At 53.9% G+C, this 26,093-nt stretch overlaps 1 protein-coding gene across 2 annotated transcripts in view; it reads right to left on the reverse strand.

Moving 5' to 3' along the window:
• The window catches only part of Glp1r (glucagon like peptide 1 receptor), a 37,949-nt gene extending 12,602 nt beyond the window's left edge, over window positions 1–25,347 (reverse strand). For both annotated transcript variants that reach the window (XM_058581417.1, XM_046450712.2), the window contains exons 1-8: window positions 25,239–25,347; window positions 17,813–17,909; window positions 16,857–16,964; window positions 10,034–10,152; window positions 9,637–9,743; window positions 5,550–5,703; window positions 4,871–5,030; window positions 352–412 (exon numbers count right to left, since the gene is read on the reverse strand). In XM_058581417.1, the coding sequence (XP_058437400.1) occupies window positions 352–412; window positions 4,871–5,030; window positions 5,550–5,703; window positions 9,637–9,743; window positions 10,034–10,152; window positions 16,857–16,964; window positions 17,813–17,909; window positions 25,239–25,316 (884 nt within the window). In that variant the 5' untranslated portion in view covers window positions 25,317–25,347. The remainder of the gene's footprint in view (window positions 1–351; window positions 413–4,870; window positions 5,031–5,549; window positions 5,704–9,636; window positions 9,744–10,033; window positions 10,153–16,856; window positions 16,965–17,812; window positions 17,910–25,238) is intronic.
• Between the last annotated feature and the right edge of the window lie 746 nt (window positions 25,348–26,093).

The following is a 26,093-nucleotide window of genomic DNA, read 5'->3' on the forward strand; positions in this document are numbered from 1 at the left end:
TCCCAAATACATGGTCACACAAAGGGAGATACCCAGAGTCCCCAACAAGTATTCATGGCCCCGTGAACACAATCCTGTGTGTACCCAGCATCATACACAAAATAACAGACATTCACTCACAGACATACAAAAAAATCCTGCAGGAAGGAACCATGTGCCCCACGGATCTGCACCATTTGTTATCACACCAACCACGGGCAGGGGCCAGAGCAGGGATTTGAGAATTGCATTCAAAATGTTAAGCTCCTGGTCCCTCTGTTTATCCTCCCATATCCCCAGGGCCCAAGGAATCCAGTGGACTTTGAGGATGGGGATCTTAGCACATCCATGCGCTTGGCACAGGACACTCACCCCTCGTCCTCATAGAGGTACTTGACGATGCCCCAGGGGATGACAAACAGCAGGGGAACACCTGAGAGGAGAGAGGGGGAGAGAGAGGGGACAGAGGCTGGCAGACCACAACTATTGCCATGCATGCCCACGGCCATGCATGAGCCCCGCCTCAGCCGGCTCTTCCCACCCCAACCCCCTCTGCTTGTCTGGCCCCAAACCACGTTTCTAAGGGGGCCTGGGTGCACAGGAGACCCGAGGCACAGCAGGAACCCCACACTGATGCCCCACACTCTCCCTTAGAGAGGTCCTCACAGTTCAGCCCTCCCCCACACCAGGCACTCTGTCAGGACTTGCTCCCAGGATCCTGGCAGAGACACTGGGACATGGACACCCACTCAGCAGGGGACAGGGCTGTGCAGTGGGGAGGACGTGCTGGACGGGGAAGGGACGCTCTCTGATGCTCTTGTCCTCAGTTCATCCTACACACCACTCAGTCTCCCCCTTCAGACACCCGAAGTCCCTTCAGTGTTTTGTTCCCTTTGCCCATTCTCTGCTCAGGGCGGAAGCCTGGAGGAGAGACGGAGGCCCTGTGCTGGACACCAACATGCCCACTGAGTGCCTGCAGCCTTCAACAACAACAGCCCCAACAGCAGTGAGACCCCTCTGCTTGGCCGAGTGCGTAACGTGGGTAAGCACTCCCCAAGGTTCCCGGGTGGTGCTCATGGGAAGTGGTGGGACCTGTAAGAGGTGGGGCCTTGGAGGAAGTCCTTAGGTCACTGGGGGATTTGGGGATCCCTGCCTGCCTAGCCTCTCCCTTTGACTTCCTGGCCAGGAGATGAGCTGCTTGCTCAGCCACGTGGGTCCTTCCATTGCCATCTAGGACCCCTACCAAAGGCCCAAAGCAATGGCTCTGTCCAATCCTGGACTGGAAACTACAGAAATATGAGCTAAATAACCCTTTTCTCTTTATAAGTTAATTGTCTCAGGTATTCCATTATAGTCATGCAAAGCTAATCCAGCTGAGACGGACTGGTGTGGTAGATGTCACCCGGTGATTCTTACCTCATGGTATTCATAGCCTTGGATAATCCCACTATATCAGGATTGTTTTGTGTGACAAATCACATAGGGCAAGAGTGATGGTGTGTCACTTTTGAGATTAGGTTATAAAAAACTCTGCATCTCACCTGGGGCTCTCTCTTTCTCTCATCATTTACTGTAGGGAAATCAGTTGTCACCCACGAGGGCACTCAGATGACCTGCAGAGAGGCTCCCGCAGCAAGGAATGAGGCTTCCTGCCAACAGCCTCCTGAATGAGCTTCAAAGTGGCTTCTCCACCCCTGGTTAAGCTTTGAGATGACAGCAACCAGGACCTTCAGCTTAACCAATCTCAGTCAGCAATCCTGGGCCAGGGGTACCCAGGTAAGTTAAGCCTAGATTCCTGAGCATAGAGACTGTGAGATGATAAATGCTTGTTGCTTTAAGCAGCTAAACTTGGTCTATATCCATTAGTTACATACCAGTAGATAACTAATAGATCAGTTTCTAGTTCTGCAGCTTAATCTGTCTTGGTTAATTGAACATTGGATTATCCACTCTTAGGTGACAAAGAGATGGATCAGGAGCTCAGAAGCACACAGTGGGACCAGAATCCAGGGCTGCAATCTCCCACCCACTCTGATCACCCTCCAGACTTTCTGCACCACTCTCTCCATGCCTGTCTCTACCAATGCAGCTCTCGAGTTGGACACGTGGGCATCTGCGATGGGTAAGGCTTTGGAGGGTGAAGTGTGTGGACATGGATGGGTGTGTGGGGTAGGGTCCTTGCATGTGCATGTGTGGCTTTTAGGGGTCTCCCCCAGGAGCACCTTTCCGGGGCAGAACCTCCTCAGAGCCACCACATCATCAACATCCTCAACTTGTTGGTGTCCACACAACAGCAGCTACTCAGCGGCTCATGTGCCCGGGGCCAATGTGCCTGATGACGCAGGCGGAGGGAGGATGGAACACTCTCTTCACCGGGTCTCTTTCTCCTGGCCCATTTACATTTACACAAACCAGACCCTCAGTATCCACAATGACATAAAAATAGACCTGCGTGAGACTGGACAGGAAGTGGATGACTTCGAACAGTCCCAGAACAGAGTGTGGGCCCTACTGCGAAGAAGCTGTTCAGTAAAAACAGGACCAATGAATGAATGAGTCAACACACCAAGGAGGGGAGGGAAGCTCTCCAGGCCAGAACAGGCCCCCTCCCTGAGTCAAACACACAGACAGAAACTTCCTGTTGGGCATCTCCAGCCACCTGCTGTCCCTTCCCTCTGAGACCCTGCTCCAGGATGGGGGAGCTCACTCATGTTCTCAGCCAGGGAGAGCTTCATGCCTCCATTACCATCTCCCAAACAAAGCCTTTTGAAAAGCAAGAGCACAACCCTGCTACACGCAAAACTGCCCAGTCCAGGATGGCCAACTCACTCTCCCATTTAGAAACCAAGTCAGACGGGGTGGGGGACAGAAAGGTCAAATTAAGACACAGAGAACCAGCTCTGAGAAGTGATGTTCCCCTCCTCCCTCACTGGCCTTCCTTCCCCTGCCGTTTCCAGGGGTACCCAACCACTCATGGACCGTGACAGAGGTTGACTTGTCTTTTGGGGGTTCGGCCCAACTGCACTGGAGTCCTAGTTCTGATTCTGCTTGTACAGGATGCCTAAAGTTGTTCCTGAGCATCCTAATTTGGACCGGGCCTCCTGGCATCACGACAGAGCCCTAAGGTCCCTGTGAATCCTGCCCCCCCCCCGCCCCCACTCTGTTCGGCTGGCTTGTCTCTCTCTGCCTCTCCCTACTCCAGGTCCTCAAGTAGAAGACATTCTTTGGTTGGGGAGGGCATCTCCCTGGTCCTGCCCTCATTCTCCACAGACCCTGAGCCCCGAGCTAGGATGTGAGGTGGCAGGAAAAAGGCCCCTTCCCCCACCGCCCACCCAGAGACCTCCAAGGCACCCGTGTATCCCCACCAGCCCCACCAGCCTCCCTGCTCTGCTGCACACCACACCATCCCTTTGATTGGTCCTGCCTTCAGGTCGCTATGGTGACAGGCACTAACAGCACTGATGCTATTTCCCAGAATGAACAGGCATGGTCCCCCACCCTGAGGACAGCCTTGCCTGAGCAGCCCTCAATGACCTGCCTCCTCCCCAACCCAGGGAGCTGCAGGGCTCTTCAGCTGCCTGATGGACTGCCAGGCAGGATGAAGAAGGCTGGGAGGCGAGGAAGGGCCTCCTGGGTGCAGGTGGGAGGGTCCTGGGGGAGGAGGTGGAGGGAGGGGCAGGGATCTGCACTGGGAAGTCAGGCCTACTGCCACCTGTCCAGAGGCCTGATCCTGCTGAGGGGCCTGTAGAACACTGAAGAGCTGGAGCACCAGCCAAGCCCCCTTGCAGGTGTCCCAGGAGCTGGGAGACGGGCTACAGTGCCTGCTCTTCTTCTAAGGCCCTGTCCCGCTCTAGGTTTTGGTGTCTGTAAGACACTGGTCACACTAAAACCTCTCCGGAGCGTCTCTTCTAGGATGGAGCTGAGGCACACCAGAAAAAATGAATGCCACGTGAGGACAGAACAGGAGGCTGAGGGCTGGGGAGGGCAGAGCTCTGAGGGCCCAGCAGCCTGAGGAAGCTTCCAGAAGACAGGGCTGGCAGCACGAAGGGCCAATGGACAGTCGAGCGTGGGAGGTGGTGAGGTATGAGGAGGCCAGACATGCAGAGTCCACGGCAGATTGGGGGGTCAGTGGGCAGGGCCTACTCTGGGCTCCGTCCCCGGTGGTGCCTGTGGGCTCCTCCAGGAAGGGATGACACAGGCTTTGCTGGTGGTGCAGAGCTCCTAGCCCCCCGCGGAACTCCAACGGGCCCCTCATCACTATCCCGCGTGGCGAGAGGCAGAAGCACAACCAGAAATGTTCCAGCAAAAAAAAAAAGAGACACGATGGTTCTTGGCAAACTTTTTTGGCTAGGACATTTCTGGCTGGGCTCCAGGCACATCCGTGGTCCACCCGCTTCCTGGGCTCTCCTCTGACCTGCCTCTTCATCACCATGAGACAGAACCCTGTCCCCTCAGGCCCCATCCTCCTGACCACTCCTCCTCGAGCCAGGACTCACCACTGCCCTCAGAGCCAAGGGCTGCCGTGGCCTGGTGTGGAGGTCCTTCCCCACAGGACCTCAGAAGCAGGGGTTTGTGGACAGGGCCATGTCCTCCGTGGCTATATGGTTGTGGTAGAGGTGGTATTTGGCCAGGGGGTTGGAGATTTCCATTATGGGAGGACAGTTACACAACAGGTATGTCGTGGAGTGAGACCCGTAACCCCCTGCGGTGCCCAGTGATCCCCTCAGCGAAAGGTCCTGTGCTCAGGACTAATCGGTGGGCTCTGCCCCTTGGCCTGGCAGGGTGTTCTGGGCACCAAGTTGGGAGGGGCATCAGGGTCTCCCACCCCCATGCGGCAGGTCCAGGTGGGGGTCTGGTGAGGTCAGTGACATGACATGATGGTAGGCCTTACCCCAGCCTACGCTCAGGTAGACCCTGAAGATGCGCTGCTCCGAGAAGACGGAGAAGGCCAGCAGGGTGTACAGGTAGACGCCCTCCACCAGCAGCCAGTAGTAGTTGGCCGCCACGCAGTACTGCATGAGTAGGAACACCAGGCGGCAGCCCAGAGAGTCCTGGGGGCAGGGGAAGGACCTGGTGAGATGGCAGCCCTGCCTCCTGCTAGGCCGTTGCTACCCTTCCCTGTCCGCCCCAGCTGCTGGCCTGCCATGGTCATGCGGGATGAGGGCGCTCACATCCTATGGCCAGGGCTGTGCCAGGAAGGTCTGCCTTACCTCAGGGAGCCGCCCTCCCTCAGGGAAGGAAGCACCGTGATGTCACCCCCATGAGGGGAGAAGCAACCTCACAGGGGTTGATGACACAGCTCCCAGGGGCAGACGGCTCTCTTTGGTCAGATTGAGAACCCCCGGGGACAGGGCCTTCACCCTGAGACTGGAGTCGCTGGTGAGACTCCTCTCTCATTGGAATGGAAGGTCCCAAAGGGGATTGCCTCTCCCACGGGACTAGGGCTCCCTGAGGGCCAAGCCCGGGCAGCTCTTGCCTCTCCTGTCCCAGGCCTAATTGGAGTGGGAGGAGCAGGGCTTCACCAACCATCTGCCACCACCCCCCAGGCGCCTCCTGGGCACAGGACACACCTGGTAGGAGAGGAGCCCGTCCCACTGGTGCTGCTGGGCGGCTGTGCTGTACATCCACTTGAGGGCCGCGTCCTTGATGAAGACGGACAGCGCTCGCAGGATGAAGGATGCAAACAGGTTCAGGTGGATGTAGTTCCGGGTGCAGTGCAGGTGTCTGAGGGAGAAAGCAGGCCCATCCCTAGCAAGATGGCCAACAGTCCTACTCTGCAAGCCCCAGCTCTCTGGCCACACCACTGGGCATGTTTCCAGCTCTTCCTTCCTCTTCAAAGGCCCTTCTCCCCCATAGCCTGGAAAACCCTCTGGTCCAGCTCAAGTCCTGCCTCTCCATGAAGCCTCAGCTGTCAGGCACTGCCCTGTCCTCCGACCATATTCTGTCACACTGCAGCCTCTGCATTCAGTCACCCATGCGCCAAGAGATGTATGTGTGAGGCTCAGCCTCCCCAGTGGGGACTTGGGTTCTTTGTGGCAGGGTCCCTGGGTTAAATGCCTCTGGCCTGCTCCCTGAGGCAGAGCAGGCAGAAGGCACTGGACACAAGCTCAATATCCTTCATGCAAAAGGTATAGCCAACTGAAACTCTGAGGGCAGTTCTTAAGGTGAAAAAGGCTATCTATCTACCCAACAGAGAAAACATTATTCTTTTTTTTATTATTTTTTAAATTGTCAATGAACCTTTATTTTTTTGTTAATTTATTTATATGTGGTGTTGAGAATCGAATCCTAGGCAAGTGCTCTATCACTGAGCCACAGCCCCAGCCCAAAATATTATTCTTAACTGAGAAACTTTGAAAATATTTACTTTAAAATCAGGAACAAGATAAGGACCTGCACTATCATCACCTCTATTCAACATGTACTTCAGATCTTAGCCGCTAAAATAAGGCCAGAGGAAAAAATAGGCAAGAATTGGAAATAAACAAAATGGTCATTATTTGCAGATGATGTATTATTTTCATGAGAATCCAAGTCAGCATACAGATGAGTTATTAGAACAAGTGAGAGGGTTCAGCAAGGTTGCTGATACTTACATTTACACACACCAGCAGCAAACACTTAAGAAGTGAATTTAAAGAGTAATTCATTTATAATATTTTAATTGATTACCTAGAAATAAGTCTTACAAGAAAGTGGGCAAGATCTTTATGGAGAACAGTATAAAACTTACTTCAAATCATTAGGGAAATCTTAAATTAATGAAAAACACCTAGCTATTCTATACTTAAGGATAAAAAGAGACATTGTCCTGAAGGAGTCGGTTAGTTCTTCCCACATTAATCAATAAATTCAGTGTAGAGAGAAGATGGGAGGGGAGGGAGGGGGGATAGTAGAGGATAGGAAAGGTAGCAGAATACAACAGTTACTAATAGGGCATTATGTAAAAATGTGGATGTGTAACCGATGTGATTCTGCAATCTGTATTTGGGGTAAAATTGGGAGTTCATAACCAACTTGAATCTAATGTATGAAATATGATATGTCAAGAGCTTTATAATGTTTTCAACAACCAATAAAAAAAATAAATTAAAAAAATAAAATAAATAAATTAATTAATTTAAAAAAATAAATAAATAAATTCAGTGTAGCTGTAATAAAAACACCAACTTCTTTTTTAATGGAACTTTAACAACTTTAGATGCTCGGCACAGTGGCACATCTTATAATCCCAGTGGCTCGGGAGGCTTGAAGCAGGAGAATCACAGGTTCAAAGCCAGCCTCAGCAACTTAGCAAGACCCTAAGCAACTCAGCAAGACTGTGTCTCAAGATAAAATATTATAAAGGGTTGGGGATGTGGCTCAGTGGTTAAGTGCCCCTGGGTTCAATGCCTGCTTAATTTTTTTTTTTTAAAGAGCAGAGGGCCAGGAATAGTCCAGAACTCCTAAAGAATCACTAAGTAGGGTCCCTGTTATAGCAGAACTAGGATTTTTAATAAATAGGGTTTTTTTTTTTGTTTTTTTTTTGTACCAGGAATTGAACACCCAGGGCACTTATCCACTGAGCCACATCCCCAGCTCTTTTTATTTTTTATTTTATTTTGAGACAGGGTCTCTAGGGACTCACTAAGTTGTTAGGCTGGCTTTGAATTTGCTGTCCTCCTGCCTTAGTCTCCCAAGCCACTGGGATTATAGGCATGTGCCATCGTGATCAGTTCTCAAAAATCTTTAGGAGAAAGTCACCATCGTTTTGGGACAGGGAAGATAAACAGACCAATAGAAAAGAGTATAAATGACAGAAGCCAACTTACAAATATATAGACACTTCTTGTATGGTAGAGTGACACTGCAAACCAAGAGGGAAGGCATGGGTTATCAGTAAATGGTACTGAGACAATCAATTATATATACGCATGGAAAAATGGAACTAAGCCCCTGATTTTCACCACACACAAAAATAAGTTCCAGGTGGATCAGAGAACCACAGGGAAAGAGCAAAACTCTCTTTTAGAAGGAAATATAGGTGACTATCTTTGTGATTCTAAGATGGGGTAAGATTCCTTACAGAAAAGCATAAAGTAAATTTAGTCTTTGGAAAAGAATGATTTTTTTATCAATTGATAAAAGTTAATTTTATCAATTGACAACATTTATTGATAAGTCTTTTTTATCAACAGGAGATAATAGAATAATTTCAACCCATTAAAATGTAGAACTTCTATGCATAAAGGGCACCATGGAGTGAGTAAAGAAACAGAGACTCAGAGAAGGTACATCCTGGGTTAGTATCTAGAATAATGAGTGCCTGAGATAAACAAGAAAAAGCCAGATAGACAAATAAAAATTCAGCAAAGGATATGAACAATCAAGTCATAGAATAAACCATGAAAAAATGCCTGGGAAAATTAAATTAAAAATTAAATGCAAATTAAAATTGTAATGAGATATTTCACAAACTTCAGAGTAGCGACACTTAATTTCTAAAAATATTAAATACTGGGGAATATGTTAAGCAAAGGAATCTCTTTTACTACTGGGGAGAGGGAAAATTGGTAATGACCACTTTGAAGAGCAACTTTACTACCACCTAGTAAATTTGCAAAAGCAGGTGGTCTTTGATTGGGCCGTTGAACCCCTAGATACATGCCCAAGGGAGATACAGGATGGGTCACAGGTGAGAAAGCCCGTTATAGCAAGGTTTATAAGTCAGAAATAAGTTATCTATTAAAATGATATCAGACAAATAAGCCGTGCTACAACAAAAGAATATGGAATGACTGTTAAAATTAATGATATAGAACTACCTGGTTAATGTGAATCTCACAAAAACATAATGTTGAACCAAAATAAAATGCAGAAGAATATGTATGATGTACTGTTAAAAATACACAAAGCCATGCTGTATATTTTTACAGACACTTAGAAACGTGGTACAAGGATGAGGAAATGAGTGGGACCTCACAAGAGGTCCGGCCAGGGGTTTCCTCTGGTGGGGGTGGCCAGGGGCTGACCTTACAGTCACCAGGGAATGTGACTCTACTTGAAGGCTGGATGCATTCATCACTGAAAGGCTTCATAATAAAAGAGAAGAATATTAGTCCAGTGAATGCATTTATTGAGCACTGACTGTGTGCTCAGCACTGTGCTAGGTGACTTGGGGGCAAAAAGAGGAATACCACATCTCCTGTTCCTGCTGGGCTAGTGTCCTGAAGTCCCTGCCCTCAGAGTTGTCCCCACTCTCAGAAGTCTTCCTGTCCCTGAACCCAGCTCCCCTGATGTACCCAGAGGGAATGGGAGGAACCTGCTCCCCAGCTCCTAGTCTAGGAGGAAGGTCTCATCTGACAGAGTAGAATTTCTAGTCACCTAAAATCATACTGAATTACTGATTACTGAAGTTACACCCTCTCACTGAAAAGGATGCCCAGGATTTTCCACCCCTGTTAAGGTGAGGGGGGTCATTTTTGCATACATGTGGACATAGTTACCCAGCAGAGATCAGAGTGCGTACACAGTGCTGTCCTGGGTTTTCAACCTCGTGTTCTCCAGAGAGTTCCAGAAAGAAGGGCTTATTGTAAGGCTGCTTTGGCTTAGAGTTCCCCTCCTCTACCTGCAGCAGTGAGCATGAAGGAGCCCCCTCCCAGGGTCTCAGCCCCTTACCTGAAGCTGAGGAGGATGGCGGAGGCGATGACCAGGGCCGAGAAGGAGAGCGCATAGCCCACCGTGTAGATGACGTAAAGGGACAGGAGCTGCTCCTCCGGGGAGCTCTGTGAGCACACGGGGACACAGTGAGGGTGGTGCCGTCCACTGCCCCCTCACTCCTCACACTTCTCTCCAGGGGATAAGGACAGGGAGGGCCCCAAGGCAGACCCCACTGGGGACCCCAGAACCAAGGACGAGAATGACCTATGGAGACGGCTTCAGAGGCCCTGGGAAATTCCAAGGCCCCAGAAGGTGCGACAGGGGGTGCATGGCAGGAGCACAGACAGGCCCCCCAGAAGCCCACCGTGGAGACCCTGCTGCTGGGTCCTGGGCTCAGAACTCCTCCCAAACTCACTTTCTCCCCTCGCTTGGACTCCTCGCACTCCGACAGGTCCCTCCACGGCTGGCTGGAGTTGTCCTTGTGCAGCCAGAGGCCCTCCGCTGTGCAGAACCGGTACACGTGGCCCTGCGGCACTGGGAGAGGAGAGGGTGGCTGAGCCTCCGCCTGGAGACAGGTGGCCTGTCCAGTGCTCAAAGGCCCTTGTCCTTCCCCATCCTGAAGGTCATCCCTGCTCCACTTGTGAGATAGTAGGAGGCTCAGACCTGCCACACACACACACACCTTCATCCCATCCTATAAACCATGATGGCCCCGGGATGGGACAGCAGGTCACTAAGGTGGACTGGTCACCCAGTCCCACCCTCAGCTTCTCCTCTTGGCTACCAGGGGATGCAGTGGGATGAACCCATATCTCTGAGATGAGGTCAGTCCAGCCCAGATCCACAGCCCAGATCCACATCCCAGCCCCCAGCATTAAATCACACAGGGGACCCTGCCACAGTCACTTTCTGTAACTTCTGATTTTCTAACTTGGCCCCATTTACCTCTCACACTCTTTGGGGACGTCAGATCCTAAGAAAACTGAAGACCCCGAGGCTCTGAACTGCAGCCCCTACCTCAGGGTGCCCCAGTCTGAGGGAAGATAAGGCTCTGTCCTTGAGGAGACCAGTCTAAGAAGACATAGCTCTGTTCTCTGAGGGGAGATACAGCCCAGTCCTCAGGGAGACCCCGTCTGAGGCAGATGTCCCAGTGATGCCCAGTTGAGGGTGGACACAGCTTTCCCCTTAGGAAGTCCCAATCAATCTGATCCAGGACACAGACTCCCCTTCAAAGACCACCCGATCTAAAGGGAACACAGTCTCCAGGTACAGATGGACTTTGCCCTTGGACTTACCTTTCAAAGGGGAAGAGCAAGCGTCTACTTCAAGTAACCCCTAGTCATACTTGGAGATGGAAATAGCCCTTGGAGACCTCCTAGTCTGAGAGAGGGGAATGCCCTAGCCCCTGCCCTCAGGTAGCGCCTAGTCTGGGGACGAGGCACAGTCAAGACTCTCACGAGAAAGGAATACCACCAATACAAACCAGCAGAGATGAGAGAGGCCTAGCAGAGCTAGGAGAGGATATCACCTGTGGCCATTCCCATCCCACCTGGGTATCCAGGTGCTAAGAGCATCCCCACAAGCCCCACGGCCCTCCCCCTCCCCCACCCAGGGAGACAGGCTTATGGCCCCAGGTTGGATGTGGGGTGGGGAGAGTGCTTACTTGTGTCTAGGAGAAAACACCTCATTCCTCACCTCCCTGCAGGGGAACCCGAGTCTGGCACCAGGCCAGGGAACAGGTAAGGGACAGAGGAGTTGGCACGGTGATTGAGGAGGGAAGCTGGCTGGGAACACTTTAAAAGATTTTAAATTCTAAAAGACTAGAAGATTTTAAAGATCAGCTTCCTGCGCTGTGTGAGGCAGGCACAGTGAGAGAGAGAGAGAGAGAGAGAGAGAGAGAGAGAGAGAGAGAGAAGCCACCAGAGGTCCTGGGTGACAAGTGGCTGGTCAGTGCTCAGGTCGAGAGATCAGCAATAAAATGAGGTTAGTGAACATGCGTGTACCAAGGAGTGTCCCTCAGGGGCTTGGAGGGTGACCTTCTAATACAGGGGCTCTATTTTACAGATCTTAAGGTTGTTGTCACATGGCAAGGAGATCTTTATCACAGGGTCCAGTTCCTATACCAGAAGGGCCTGTTGACTGGACCTTGTCCTTGTCTTTCCTTCCCTAACGCATCCTGGACTTGCAGCGGTACCCCTTCGGGAGGACCTGTGTTTTATTTATTTGTTTATTTTTTGCAGTGCTGGGGATTGAACCCAGGACCTCTCACATGCTTGGCAAGTGCTCTACCACCGAGCCACCTCCCCAGCAGAACCTGCATTTTAAAAGAGACTTCACCTGGGAGAGAAATGAGAACCCAAAATCTAATGGTAGAACTTCTGGCAGTGGGATGAGCACGGGGGACCCCTCTAATGCATTGATGAACAAAATCAGGCACATGTAAACCCAGAGAAGGGGAGGTGCATGGTCTGATTTTAGTAACTTGAAGGGCTCCTCTCAGTCCCCATATGCCTCTTCTATCTGCTGCGGGATGCCTGAAATCCTTTCCTGGGGGTCAAGTCATCAGATAGGCAGCAAGACCAGTCTTTGGCTATAGATACCTCGAAGAGCAGTAACGGGGACCTGAGCGGACTTCATGGGCAGTGAGCAGGTGTCAGAGCCTGCTCTGCAGCTGGGCATCCACAGAATCAGTTTCTGAACACCTGCTGCGTGCCTGACACCTGTGCAGGTAGGCATCGTCAATCCTATTTTACACATGAAGAAACAGCCTCCGAGAAGCCAGGTGACTTGCTTGAGATCAGGCGGTTAGAAGTAGCAGAGTCAGGCTTCTAGCTCTCTGCCTTCAGAGGACGGAAGTTAGCAGCCAGACTTGCTGCTAACAGTCAACCATGTCAACATGTGCCAACTGGTCTCTTTGCCATTGTGGCCCTGGGGGAGCTTGCACTCCTCATGCCCCCTGTTCAGGGCCAGCTGGGGGGTTGGGGAAGCGGTGTGCGCACAGATGTGTACATTCTTGTCACAGAGTCAGGGAGCACCGTGTCACTGAGAAGCTCAGTCAGCCTGTGCAAGTGCATCTGTCAGTTATCCTTCATTAGCATCAAATGTGAAAAGCCAGGGCTGGTTCCTGGCCAAGCCATGGTCCCCAGGCGCCCGTCCTGGCTGGAGGTGGGCTGGGTTGGACCCGGACCTGCTTATGGGCCCAGCTTTATCTGGCCTGGGAGGAGCTGGTCAATCACAGCCAGGGGCTTGGCTCCATCTTGTCAACACAAGGAGCTGCATGCCAGGAGGCTCAGGGATATTTCATTAAGTCAGACCCTGGTCTGGAAATAAAACCCCCAATTAAACACTTCCCCTCCTGGAAACTGTCGCGGCACCTGTTATCGAGCTAACAGCCACCTGTCCATGAGGATGTGGGTACTCAGGGCTGTGGAGAGCAGCTCATGAATCCATTAGCTCCTGCACCCTGGCAGCAGAGGCAGCCATCAAGGGCCACTGGGTCCATTGTACAGATGGGGATGATGAGACTCAGAGAGGCAAGGAACAGGCCCTTCCCAAACTGGTGGGAAAGGTAGCCTGGAGCATCAGGGCTCAGGAGAAGGAGCCCAGGTTCCCAACTCCACGGACACAAGATCAAATCCTGGTTCTTCCCTCAACCAGCTGTGGGCCCTTGGGGTCTCAGTTTCCTCATTTGTAAAATGGGAAGCAAAATGACTTTCCCAGGAGATAAAACAGTGAAGTCCCTGGTGCGTAGCAGACCTTTAACACTGGCTGAGCCCGTGGTCCCCAGGAGCCCATTCTGGCTGGAGGTGGGCTGGGTCTGGACATGGTGGAGACTCTGCTGCCACTCCAGCCCTTCGCTGAGGCCAGGGAAGGGTCTGATGACTCTTTAGCCAGGGCACCTCTGGGGCCCAGCTCGTGCCTCAGTCTCCCCTTGGCAACCGCAGCCTGCCGTAAAAGCTCCTGGGCTCGACATTACTCAAGGGAGGCACCTGCCAGAGTTTCTAAGAACTGTGAATGATAGGCTATTTTAAAAGCATTTTATGACTCTCATATAATTAGAACTAAGCTAACAAACAGGTAGAAATCAGGAGAGGGGCAGCTAATGAGGCTGGAATGATTTGTGGGTGAACGAGGCTGTTGCAGGGCCCTGGGGCAGTGATGGGCTCTCTGGAGCTCAGGATCCTGTGTGCATGCGGCACTTCCCCTCAACACCGCCCTCCTCTCCCTCCTGCTCCCGCCCTCTGCACCTTCCTGAGTCCGGGTTCTCAATCGGGAAGGTCAGAATTCAAGACCCGGCTGGCTCCTCTGGGACATTGTGCAGCTCTGAGACCTGGACCCATGTCCACAGTGCTGCCTGAATGTCCTCCCTCTGTGAGGGGCCCTTCCTTCTCCTTTCTGCACCTGCCTATTCTGCCAGGCCTGGCCTGGATGTCACCTGTCCCTGGGAGTCTTCCCTATACCATACCCGAGGCACCACCTCCCTCAGCACCACTGCCTGGGCGGCTGGGCTGACCCCTTCAGCCTCGTGGTGAAGTCCTCCTTCTCTCTAGCACGCTCACACACCCTTGAAGGTCTTATGGGATCCTCACAAAGGTCTTCGGTCATTGTTTGGAATCGAATTCTTTCTCAAATTGCCCACTCCTCTGCCTTGCTCCCTGCCCAGAGGGCTGACCCCTGGGCCAGTGTCACTAGGCTCCTGGCCCTCTGCTGAGTCTGGCCAGTGGGAGGCAGGGACCGAAGGAGGACAGCAGCCCCTCCCTGCTTGTTCTGAAGTTCTGGCAGTGGCTTGTCCCCTCTGCAGACACAGACCTGCTGGTGGCTTTCCCCAGCTATCAGGAGGACCCCAGCCCCACTCCTGCCCCTTGCTGCTCAGGTCTAGGGGAGCTAAAGCTTTCCACGTTTTTAGTTCTGGGAGCTTCATATATGCCTTACTGGTCCCTTGGCCCTGCCCAGCCTGTGTGAGGGACCCTGCCATTAAATCCACTCTTAACTCCTTGCAGGGCATGCTTTCTGCCAGGCCTCCGCCCGAGGCAATGTCTTCCTTCTCCCCAACCTCAGCTCACACTGTGAAGTTTCTTACTGGCTGCCAAGAAAGCTCCAGAACTGCCCCCTTCCCACTCCCATATGCCCCAGGTGGGGGGTCAGGCAGCCTCGGGTGCCAGCATCTGATGGGGAAGCACCAGGCCAGAGACAGCAATTATGTTTTGGGAGCCTGGTGGGTGTCTCTGCGGGTCCCTAACTCAGGGAGAGGAGGCAGAGCTGGTGATTCCGAGTGTCAAAAAAGGGAGTAAATTAGCCTGGCGACGGGGGAGGGGGAGGAGGCTGGCAGGGGGCCTGTGCACAGGCCGTTATCTTCATGGAGAAAGCAATAAAACCGTGTTCGCTCATAAACGGGCACCACCAGGACCTATTTCCTGCTCAAATAAAATTAAAGGTGATGGATGGAGCCGCGAGCAGCAGGCAGAGCTGGGGGCGCTTAGTGCTGAGTGATGGGCCTTGTCCTGTGCCTGGCTCCCTGGGGTCTAGCGGCCCAGCCAAGGCTGGCCGAGCAGCAGTCCCAAATCTTCGAGAGACAGGGAACATGTGTGCGATGTGGGAGGTCAGGAAGGTATGCAGGGAGGGTGAGAAAAATTGATAGCCACGGTTTTTTCAAGGACCTTCAGTGTTCCCCACAGCTACGCCGCCTGCTCTCTCCCACCTCCAGGGCGAGCAAATCCAGGCCGAGCAAATCCAGGCCTAGAGGCCTGGGAACCTGCTCTGCCTACACAGCTAGTCAGGCCGAGCTGGGGGACTGCAGGGCCCATAGGAAGAGGGTGGGACGCTCACTGCCCTCCCTGGGGTGTGCCCAGACAGCACACGTCCCCAGTGAAAGCCTGGCGTAGCAGCTGAACCCAGCGACTGTAAACCAGCCTCCAGGACTGATTCCTGGGTGCACGGCTCCTTAGCTGTGTGGGCTTAGAAAAGCCACTGAGCATCTCTGTGTCTCAGTTTCCTTATCTGGAAATGACCGGGCGATCAGAGTTCTTGCCTCAGAGAGTTGTTGTGAGGACAGAAGAAGCTCGTGTAGGTCAAGTGTAAAGAGGCCATGGTGAAGAGGACCATGTGAATCCAGGTCCTCCCCAGGTGCCTGCCTCTTCCCCAGCCCTGTCTCCTCTGTGCACCTCTGTGCACCTCAGGGTGGGGGGTGCAGCCTTCTTAGGAGACCCGCCTGGCCTTCCTCTGATCTCAGAGTCTCTTGGGCTGAGGTGAAGCTTACATCAGGCCCCGCCAGGCCACCTCCTCCAGGAAGTCCCTGGCACCCCACGGCTGGACTTCTCGCTCACTCAGGCCTTCTGGGACACAAGGGTAAGGGCAAGGACAAGATCAAATCCAGGCTCTGCCATTCACTGCCTCATTTGGAACATGTGACTTAAACTTCCTGGGGCCTTTGTTTCCTCATCTAGACCAGCATAACCACAGGGTGGCCGTAAAGACTAAACAAACGTCCCTCTTTTACCACAGGACTTGGCACATAGTAGGTATTCAATAAACACGAGCTATTATGATGATGATGATAAGAGCCTCTTCTCCTGTTATGAAGCCCATGGAGACCAGCTCCTGCATCCCATGGTGCCCCAGCACAGGAGGCTGGGATAGAGAGGTGAGAGGAGAGGACATATTAATTACCCCCCTAGTCAAGTGTCCCCAGCAGCCTCTGTAGGTCTCTGTACCCAGTGACCCTCCCACCTACCCAGCTGCACCTTTCGCAGTTCAGAATCTCCCCTGCAGCAGGAATGAGCTGGGGAAGGCCTGAGGGGCCACCCACCGACACCCTGCTCACTGCTCCCCGTGAGCCTTTGAAGAGTCAGGACGTGGACAGGTGCCCCGTCCAGGTATGAGCCACCTACACACACACACACACACACACACACATAGGTGCGGCAGAGCAATGACACCTGGGTGTCCCCCCACCCCCTAGCGTCTGTGCCCACTTGGCCCTGTCCCTGACTACTAGATTGGAGGGGTCACATTTTGGTCTTAAGTCAGACCCCATACTTGCTAGCACAGGCCTCAGGCCCAGGCTGTACTTCAGGCCACCCTGATACCAGCCACTGCTGACCATCCCACCCCTTCCCAGCTCTGGAGAGGCAGGAAGACCACTTACTAGGAGGCCTAAAGACGTGCGAGGGCTGCATCTCAGAGGAGAGGAAGCAGCGCCCTTTCCTGGCCTCCTGGATGCAGGGAGGGGAAAGACTCACCACTGCTGGCCCAAGGCAGGTACCAGGGGCAGCTGACATTCACAAAGGAACCTGGGGGCCCGTCTGGCCAGCAAGCATAGTCATCAAAGGTCCGGTTGCAGAAGAGGCCTGCAGACAGAGCGGATCATCTTAGAGTCCTTGCCAGTGTGGAGCCAGGGAGCATCCCCGCCTCTCCCCAGCATGGAGGCCACACTCCACTGACCTCTGCTGAGTGCTTACTGTATGCCAAGCACTTTCCCCACATTGCAGGAACAAGCTGCTTGAGCAAGTGACTTGGTCCCTGTTTCCTCTCTGTAAAGGGAGGTACCCCCCACCCCGTGGGACCTTGTGGGGGAGAAGACTGTATGTACATACATGGACATAGTAAGTGCTCAGTAAACAATCCCTAAAGGCCTACTTTAGGTTACTCATCACAGATCAGAGATAAACAGTAGCTTATGAGCTGAGAAAACCTTTCTCAAGTGACCTTGTGATAATTACAGTCAGGATCTGATCCCAGGACCGTATGACTGTAATACTGTGCTCTTTAAACCACCTTACAAACTCCGGCAATATTCACTCTTATAAATGTGCTTGTTGGACTTTTAGTCTCTGCACAGGTCAGCAGGGGCCGAGGAGGACATGAAATGGAAAGGCCAGGTCCCTGCTCTGAGAGGCTCCAGCTGGGGGTGGAAAGGATGGATAAGCCCCCCAAAGCCGAGCGCAGGCCACTGGGTAGACAACAGAGATTCCTGGGGGAAGGAGAGCTTGACCTGGAAGAACCTGTGGTTCTAGGTAGGGGACAGGGACAGAGAGGCATTCAGGAGAGGGGACAGCTTGACAAAGGGCTGGGGGCACAGTGCAGCTGTGACGTCCCAGAGAAGCAAATGACACCCAAGCACGAACGTGGGCTCCATCACCACTTTCCGAGCGATGGCTGGGGGAGAGGGTGAGGATGAGGCCCCACCTGGACCTACCTGTGGCCGGAGGTGGAGCCTCCGTCAAGAAGCGCTGGCACTGGCGACGGTACTCTCGCCATTTCTGCACCGTCTCAGAGAGGGACACGGTGGCGCCCTGGAGGGGAAAGGGCAGAAATGGGGACCTGTGGGCCCAGCCAGCCCCTCTTCTGCCTTCTCACCCCCACCCTCTTGGTTTTTTGATCTCTAGGGATCTTAGACACCCCAACCCCCCCAGGCAGGCAACGGCCCCCTCTGAAAGGGAGAACGAGTGGAGCCTTCTGCACCCGCACCCTTCCCGGGCGGCGGGGAGCCTGACGCAAAGGTAGTAGGTAGTTTCAGGGGATGGGTGGCTGAAGGGGAAGCAGAGCATGTGTGACTCATTCATGCCTTCGTGCCCTGGTCTAGGAGAGGACTTCCTGAGGGCCAGGGCTGCCTCATTGCCGGGGCCTCCCACCTCCCCATGCCTCCTCAGCCTGCCTAAGTGAACCCAGCACCTCAGGAAGCAGAGCTAAGGATCAGACCTGGAGCTCCCCAGCTGGGTGACTGTGCTCAAGGACTAAGGGTGTAGGGTGCAGCCACACCTGGTACTACAGACAGAGCCAGATTAGTACTCCTCCGGCAAAACCCAACCACTGACCGGGGAAGGCTACAGGCCCACCAGTGCCACCCTCTAACATGACACAGATCCATTACTCAGCCCAGCTCTACCCACCAGAAGGAAAAGCCACCCTGAGAGGACATGGTGGAAGGGGTCAAGAAGGTTCCAGAACACTGAAGTCACACCTGCGATGGGAGGGGCCCTCCTTGTGAGTGGGGGATATGAATCTCAATTTTCACCTAAAGGAACACACAGCACCAACCAAACAGCCCCACTCCCCCAGGCACCACCCTCTGCACGTTTATTGTTGTTGTTGTTGGTGGTGGTGGTGTGGGTGTGTGCGTGTTTGCGTGCGTGCGTGCGTGCGTGTGTGTGTGTGTGTGTGTGTGTGTGTGTGTATGCAATGCCTTTGGGTTGGGTGCTTTATCATTTCATTTTTTTTCCTGAACAGCCTTAAAGATTATAAATATTCCTTATTGTGAGGCTGTAGTTGCCAAAATGACCAGAGAGCCCCTTGTATAAAATTTAGGGTCTATACATGATTTAAAACAAAAATTTCACTTTTTGAAATCACAGAGATGTACACGTGGGCTGAAATTAAAGCATTTCAGAACCTGGTGTCCCTGACTCGCCGGCAGCACCCTAAGCACACACCAGACCTGGTGCCAGGTGGTCCTGCCCTGGGGTGAGCTGAGCTGTGTTAAAGACATCTCTCCAAAGTCCCAGGTGCCAACCTGAGCTTCCCTAGCCACACGGAAAGCTCCAGAGGGGAGTCAGGCTTGCTCTGAGCAGTGAGTGAGCTAAGGCTGGCGGGCGGGGGGACTGCCCTGGAGAACAGGGCTCTTCTGAGGGTAAAGATCAGCTTATTTGTTGGAGGTGAAGGAAGAAAAGGAAATCAAATGTACCAACAGTAAACATGGTGGCGTGATTTTTAGCGTGATTTCAGCTGAGGGGTTGGCAATGTTTTCCTGAGAATCAGTCCAGGGGATAAAGCCACCTGTCCACTTCCTTTCCCATCTCCCTGCTCCCTCTTCCTCCTGGGAGAACTCCCCCTTAACTTCTGTTTCCAATAGGAAGACAGTAGGAAGCAGGGTCACTGGGGACAGGAACAGGGCAGAAGGTGTGTCTAGGCCGGGAGTGAGAAGGAGGCCCGCAGAACCCAGCACCTTCCAGCAGGACAGCAGGGGAGGGCCAGCCTGGCCACCCACACCCAGGTGGCTCCAACAGAAGTGTCCTTCTCACCTATTCTGAGCAAAGTATGGATGTGAAATATCTTCATCTGCCCCTCAGACTGGGGCTCCCTGAGGGGGGGGGGGCGCATGTCCCTCAAACTGGGACTCCTTGAGCACAGGGCTGTATCCCCTCAGACTGGGGAGTCCCTGAGGACAGGCTGCATCCCCTCAGACTGGAGCTCCCTTGGGACACAGCCCTGTCTCTCCCAGACGAGGGGTCCCTGAGGAAGAGGCTACATGTCTCTCAGACTGGGGCTCTCTAAGGACAGGCTGTCTCCTCAGACTGGGGTTCCCTGAGGGCAGGCTATGTCTCCCCCTCGGTTGTGGGGCTCCCTGACGATCGGGGTGTCCTGCTCTTTCTCTGTGCCTGCTCAGGATCTCCAGATGCCTGCCAGCCCCTACCCCACCCCTGCCTACATATACTCATCACCAACTATGGAGAGTTTGGCCTTTTCCACAGCTTCATGGGAGGCCCTGGGTGTGCCAGGTTTTAAGTAGTGGTGGGCGAAGGGGACATAGAGCATATAAAGATGGCCCTAAGAGCCCTGACTGCAGAGGGTCCAAGGGCTGCTTGGGGTGGGGGTCAAATGCTTTGCAGGACAAGTGACATGACCAAGAATGCTAGAAGTGCTTGGCATGGTTGTCAGGTGGTTCTAAATACTGGAGGTGGGGGTACACTGAAGGGAGGGTGGGGTGGCTGTTAGCAATGAGGGTGGCATGTCAGCAGGGCATGGCGGGGACAAAGCACAGAGGGAGGAACATGGGTGCTCTGGTGAGCTGGGAAAGCTGTGGGTTAGTGCTCAGCCGGGACGGGGAGAGAATGGAGGGACAGGTGCAAGGCTCTGCCCTGGGACAAGAGCAGGTAAGTGAGGCTGGGGCCAATAAGTGCCACAGGTCGAGGTGCCCAGGTGACACAGTGGAGGGGGAACCGTCCTAGCTTTGGGCTCAGATGTGGGCCTGATCCTGGCTCTCCCTCCCATAAATTCGGTCTGTGACCTTGTGCAAGTTTAACTTCTGGCTTCAGCTTCCACATGTGCCAAGTGGGATGGTAAGAACCGCCACCCCACAGGATCCTCGTGAGGACCCAGTCAATGCTTGGAGTGGCCCCTGCACGTGGAGGAGGCTCAGTCAATGGCATGTCCTCAGGATTCTGCTGCTCGGGGGAAACCGCCAAGTGGAAGAGGCAGGTCTGGCTTCCCGGACTTGGGGGCCTCATTCCTCCTTTCCTTCTAGAATCAGCAAACTCCCAGAAAGATGAAACTAATAGATTTTCATGCCCAAAGACCAGTTATTCTGCTTAATTAGTGACAGCTTCCAGCAGCAAACGTGGCCAATGGTTAAGTGAAGCGGGGAAGGCTTGGGGCTCCCTGCCCTGTCGGGGACGGGGTAGGTCCTGCCCATATCTTCCCCCTACTTCCTCCTCCTGCCACCTGAGTCCCTGCTCCGAGTCTGCTGAGATGTCTGGAGGGTGAGGAGGACACAGTGGCAGGTGTCCCTGTCCCTCATAGCTCTGGCACAAGAACAGGGCAGCAGTGGGGACCTAAGGGGACAGAGTAAGGGCAGGTGGGCAGATTTTAGAATCAGGACTTCCAGGTTGCTTGGAATCCCTCTGAGGGGATGACAGGGCTGGAGGTGACAATAAGGAGGGGCATCCCCTCAGGTTCAGGAGTTTGGGGAGGAAGCAGGAGACAGGAAAGGGAATGTCAGAGGGAGTGGTGTGGTCTGTGGGAATGAGCACAGGAAGTGTCACAAGTCCTTGGTTTATATCCTAGCTCTGTCCATTAACGTATGGCGCATTTCATCTTTTGGGGCCTCCACTTCCTCACCTGGACAGTGGCATTTGCTCCTGTTCAGAGTGACTGCATACAGATAGATGGAAACCTTCGGGAGGTCTCGAGCCTAGAGCCAGCGGGCAGCATTTGCAGGAAGAAGGGCAGAAGGAAGGACATGGGAGGGGTGGGACCCTCAGGTGACAGGCTTCCCAAGGCCTGGGACTGTCCCCCTCTCTAAATCTGGCTGCAATGGGAAAGGGCCTCCTACTTCTGTGTGTGAATATGTGAACCAGGTTCTTTCCCTTTCTGGAAACTTTCTGAGTTGAAGAAAAGGAGAGAGAGAACACAGCTTCTCTGGGCCACTGGGTGGGCCATAGGAGGGAGGGAGGGCCTCTCAGAAGGAGCAGCGAGGGCTCCAGACAAATATCTGGAAGGCTCCAAGTAGACCCTTTGGTCTCCCTGGCCTCTCCCTCAGGACCCTGTCCTTCCTACCTGCCACCTCCCAGAGCCCCAAGTCATGCCTTCCATCGCGGCCCTGCAGGGCGAGGCTGCCAGAGCCCTCTCTCTTTGTCCCCACTCCCATTTTTTTTTCTTTAAGGAATTTCAATGTCTGAACAGCAGGTCAGGGAGACGTGAACAGCACACACCTTCTCACAAGCTCAGGAACCCTGGCACGGATAAATGGTCACATGCATTATCACACACACCCTCAAGGACATGCCTAACGCTGAGACCGTGAAATGGGGTCATTCCCTCCACACATACAATCATTTCACAGACTGCCAGGCATACTCACATGCTGAGACACTGCCCCCAACACACACTTTCACCCAGACACACACACAAACCCCATGCCTCTGGACTCATACACTTGACTCACACTGTCGCAAACATAGACACTGCCACATGTACACACTCCCCCCCTTCTCTCTCTCTCTCTCTCTCTCTCTCTCTCTCTCTCTGTCACACACACACACACACACACACACACACGAACACATACCAGCAGGATGTCACACATATACTTTCCAAGATGTCACACATACTCAGAGACCCTCCCACAGACAAAGTATCAAATAAGGGTCACCAAGACACATGTTGGGCACCCAGTTACATGCTAAGATGTTGCTACACACACAGTGACTCCTGTCCAGGCAGATAGTCACACACAGGGTCATGTACAGATGCCCAGGGAAATGGGGTTCATCCGCCTGCCCCCTCCTCCCCCATCTGTCTCTCTGTAGCCACCTCTATCCCACACCCCTCTCTGTGTCTCACACATGTAGGTGCAGATGCATACGCAGGAATTGGCCCTGCAGGCTACAGGGAAGGAGGGGCCCACTTTTCCTTAGAGGAAGGCACTGGAGGCAGGAGGTGGTTTCTGACCCCTCACTGGGTCTATATCCAGGAGGAAGCCTCGCTCAAGGCAAAGTCCACACTGACCAAGGCACAGCTCTGGACCCTGTCTGCCTTTTATGAGAGTGCAGAGCCCCCTCTCTAGGTCCTGTTCTTAGCTCTGGGAACACTTCCAGGTTCCAGAAGACAAACAGACCAATACTCTCAGGTGACTAAAGCAGCCATTTCAGGGTGCTAATCCTCTCACTGACCTTATGTGATAGATCTTCTCATTCTTACTTACAGATGAGGACACTGAGGTTTACGATGGTCCAGTATCCTACTCAAGACCAGTATCCTACCCCACCAGCTAGTAGTAGACCTCATATTTGAACCCAGTTCTGTCTGGTTTTAATTTGGGTGTTAAAGGCACTCCTGTCTTCTCAGAGACCAGTCTTCTGCCGAAAGTCTTGGGGAGGTAAGGAACAGGGGAGGGGAGTGGTCCTTCCCAGCAATAGTGAAGGAGTGACCTAGGTCACCTTTATCAGAAGTGGACTCAGCCATCCCCTATCTACAGGCAAGTGGCCTCCAGCCTCAGCAGACATGACAGTGGCTCACTTAATTCTCCCCACAATCCTGCCCCTAGGAGGAGGGGACCAGGCCCCACCCCCTTTTCCTTCAGTGCTTCTAAACTGCAGGACCACCTTATATAGGGACCCTCTTTTTCTGAGTTTTTGTTCCTCCATCAGTGATGTAAGGGAGTAACTCTAGTCTTACTGACCTCCTAGACAGAAAACAAAATGCAAAGTTCGCTTTTTTAGAGTCTTATATGCGTGTATGAAGTTTTGTCACAATTACTGCAGTCTAACCTCAAAGCCGCCTGTCAGTCACATCTCTGTTGCCCACAAGGAGAGCTTCCCCCAAAGCTCCACCCTCTCTGCTCAGTGCCTGGTGACTCCTGTCCGTCTCTGCTACCCCAGTCCTGTTATGGTCCAGGGCTGAGGAGTGAGGGGGAATCAGAGGAAAGGGCAGGTTCAGGGAGCCTGTTACCTCTGCAAAAAGGGGCTGGGAAGAAGACACACAGTCCATAGAAGTTTTCTTCTTTTTTTTTTTTTTTTTTTTCATCCAAACCAGATCTGCAAACTTGGCCTGCAGCAGGATGGGACCAGGATGCACAGCCTCCCACCCCATCCCTTCCCAGCCCATAAGATGAGCGAGAACAGGTAGTGAGTCTGCAGTCCTGGTATGGAAAGATCCTGACTTCACCAGGAAAACCATAGCCTGACTGGGAAGTCCTGAGGAAAGCACCATGGAAAGAGAGAGGGATTCTCCTGGGACCAGGGGTAGTAACTGGCTCTTGGAAATAGGGAGAGGGAGAAAATGAGTCTGGAAAAGGATTTAGGAGCTGAAAAGGTGCTGGCACCCTAGCTTAGAGGCATATCTGTCCACATCTGGATTCTGAGTCAGCAGTGGTGTCTGCTCTCACTAAGGCAGCCTTTCTCCTATTCTGGGACAAATTTCAAGACCAATACAGGTCCACCCCAAAGATCTCAGTTCTTTAGGTCTGGGGTTAAGAGCCACCCAAGCCTGCTCAAGCATGTCCCAGCATCTTTGGACAGCCGTCCTCTCCAAAGGCAGTTAATACCTCCTCTGGCTGGGGTCTTGGGCAGGGAGGGCAGAGAGGGCAAGGAGAGCCAGAGAGGGGGCTACAAGGGTCCACCTGTGTCCTGCTCTCCTGTAACAGCAATGAGGCCAGGGTGTTTCTGCGCGGCCCAGTATGCAATCTGGCATGGGCTGTCAATCAGGGGGATCAGAACGGGTGTCAGCAGAGTATGTGTGCTGGGGGGCGCTGAGTGTTTCTGGAGGACCACTGAGGCTTCTGTTTGCTGCAGGGGCTAAGGGAGGAGGTGGCACTCAAGTCCCATCTGGGAGGTCACCTGGAAGGACGAGTTACCACCACAGGGTCCCTGGGGCTATGAGTCAAAGGCTGTCCTGTGGGTCTGATGCCAGAGTGAACAAGCTGGGTCTCCATACCTGGCCTTCTCAGCCCTCTCGGAGCCCTCTCACTGTTTTTAACCGGAGGACGAGGACGCAAGTATAGGGGGACGCACCGCAGGCCAGGGGTCCAGTGTATGGGGGTGGGGGTGATCAGCAGTGAGAACTGGGCTGTGACAGAGCCGCGGGCATGGGCTGAGGAGGAGAAGGAGTTCCGAAAGTGGTTTGGGAAGGACAAGGATGCGGCGCAGTAGTCAGCGCAGGGCGGCCGGGACAGCTGGTGCCCTGGCAGAGGGGCCCTGGCGGCGAGGAAGTGGGCGCCTCACCGGCGTGGGGGGATTGTTCCCTGTCCAGGCTCCACCTGGGCCACACAACTCTCCAGTCCCTAGTCCCCCCGGGAGCCTTTCGGTTCCCCGTCTGCAGTGAGGGAGTTTCGCTCAAGTCCGGGGGCTCCTGCGGGGTCCCCGCGTCCTCAGGCCCTTCCCCCTCCCCCCGGGGTCCCCGGGGCTCACCTGGGGGCGGGGGCCAGCCCTGCCCACCGCCCCGAGCAGCAGGAGCGCCAGGCGCAGCGGGCTGGGGGCGCCGGCCATGGCGGGGCGCTCAGGACTGGGCCATCGCTGCCACCTGCGGAACCGCGCGCCGCGACTGAGCCGGGCGGGCGCCGGGGGAGGAGCCGGCGCGGGGCCGCCCCGCCCGCGGGAGGGGTCGGGCGGGGTCCGCGGGCTTCCGTCCGCGCTGCCCAGGCCCTGATCGCCCGGCGGCCCGCAGCCCGGTCCGCAAGTCCCCGGCGCTGCGCTCCCGGAGAGCGCCCTCGGGTTTAGGCAGCGCAGGAGCCCGGCCGCCAGCTCTGAGCGCCCGCGGTGCGCTTGGCCGGCTTTCAGCGACAAGAGCGGCCCGCCCCCCACCCTGGCACCCCAGCACCCCCAGGCTCCCCGGCTAAGGAGAGCCACCGCCTGCCACAACGTATTGAGGGGACCCGAAGGAAAGCAGGGTCGGGAAGCGGATGGGACTAGTCCAAGGTCACACCGCCTGGCAAATTTCTTCCAGAAAGTATATCCCCAGTGCGGCGGTGCCTAGGAAGAAAGATGGGTGCGGAGCGACCATCTCTTCCCCAAGTTCTCCCCTCATTCCCGGCTCTGTTTTCCAGGCAGGCCCAGGACAGCCAAGGTTGGGGAGCTGGGGTGCGGATTCACTTGAGCCCCGAAGCTTCGCCACTTTTCCCTGCAGCCCCAGTGCCTGCCCTTATAACCCCGGTGTAGGTGTGGTAATGTGGGATCGTGACTCTTCCCTGCCTCCCTGTTTTGTGGGGACTCTGCATTTCACCTGCCTTTGTTTCTACCTCTGTCCTTAAACAGTACAGGGGCAGC

The sequence above is a fragment of the Marmota monax genome, unplaced genomic scaffold (genome assembly GCF_021218885.2).
Source record: "Marmota monax isolate L192 unplaced genomic scaffold, Marmota_monax_Labrador192_F-V1.1 WCK01_AAM20220418_F8-fsc00127, whole genome shotgun sequence".
NCBI classification, from domain to species: domain Eukaryota; kingdom Metazoa; phylum Chordata; class Mammalia; order Rodentia; family Sciuridae; genus Marmota; species Marmota monax.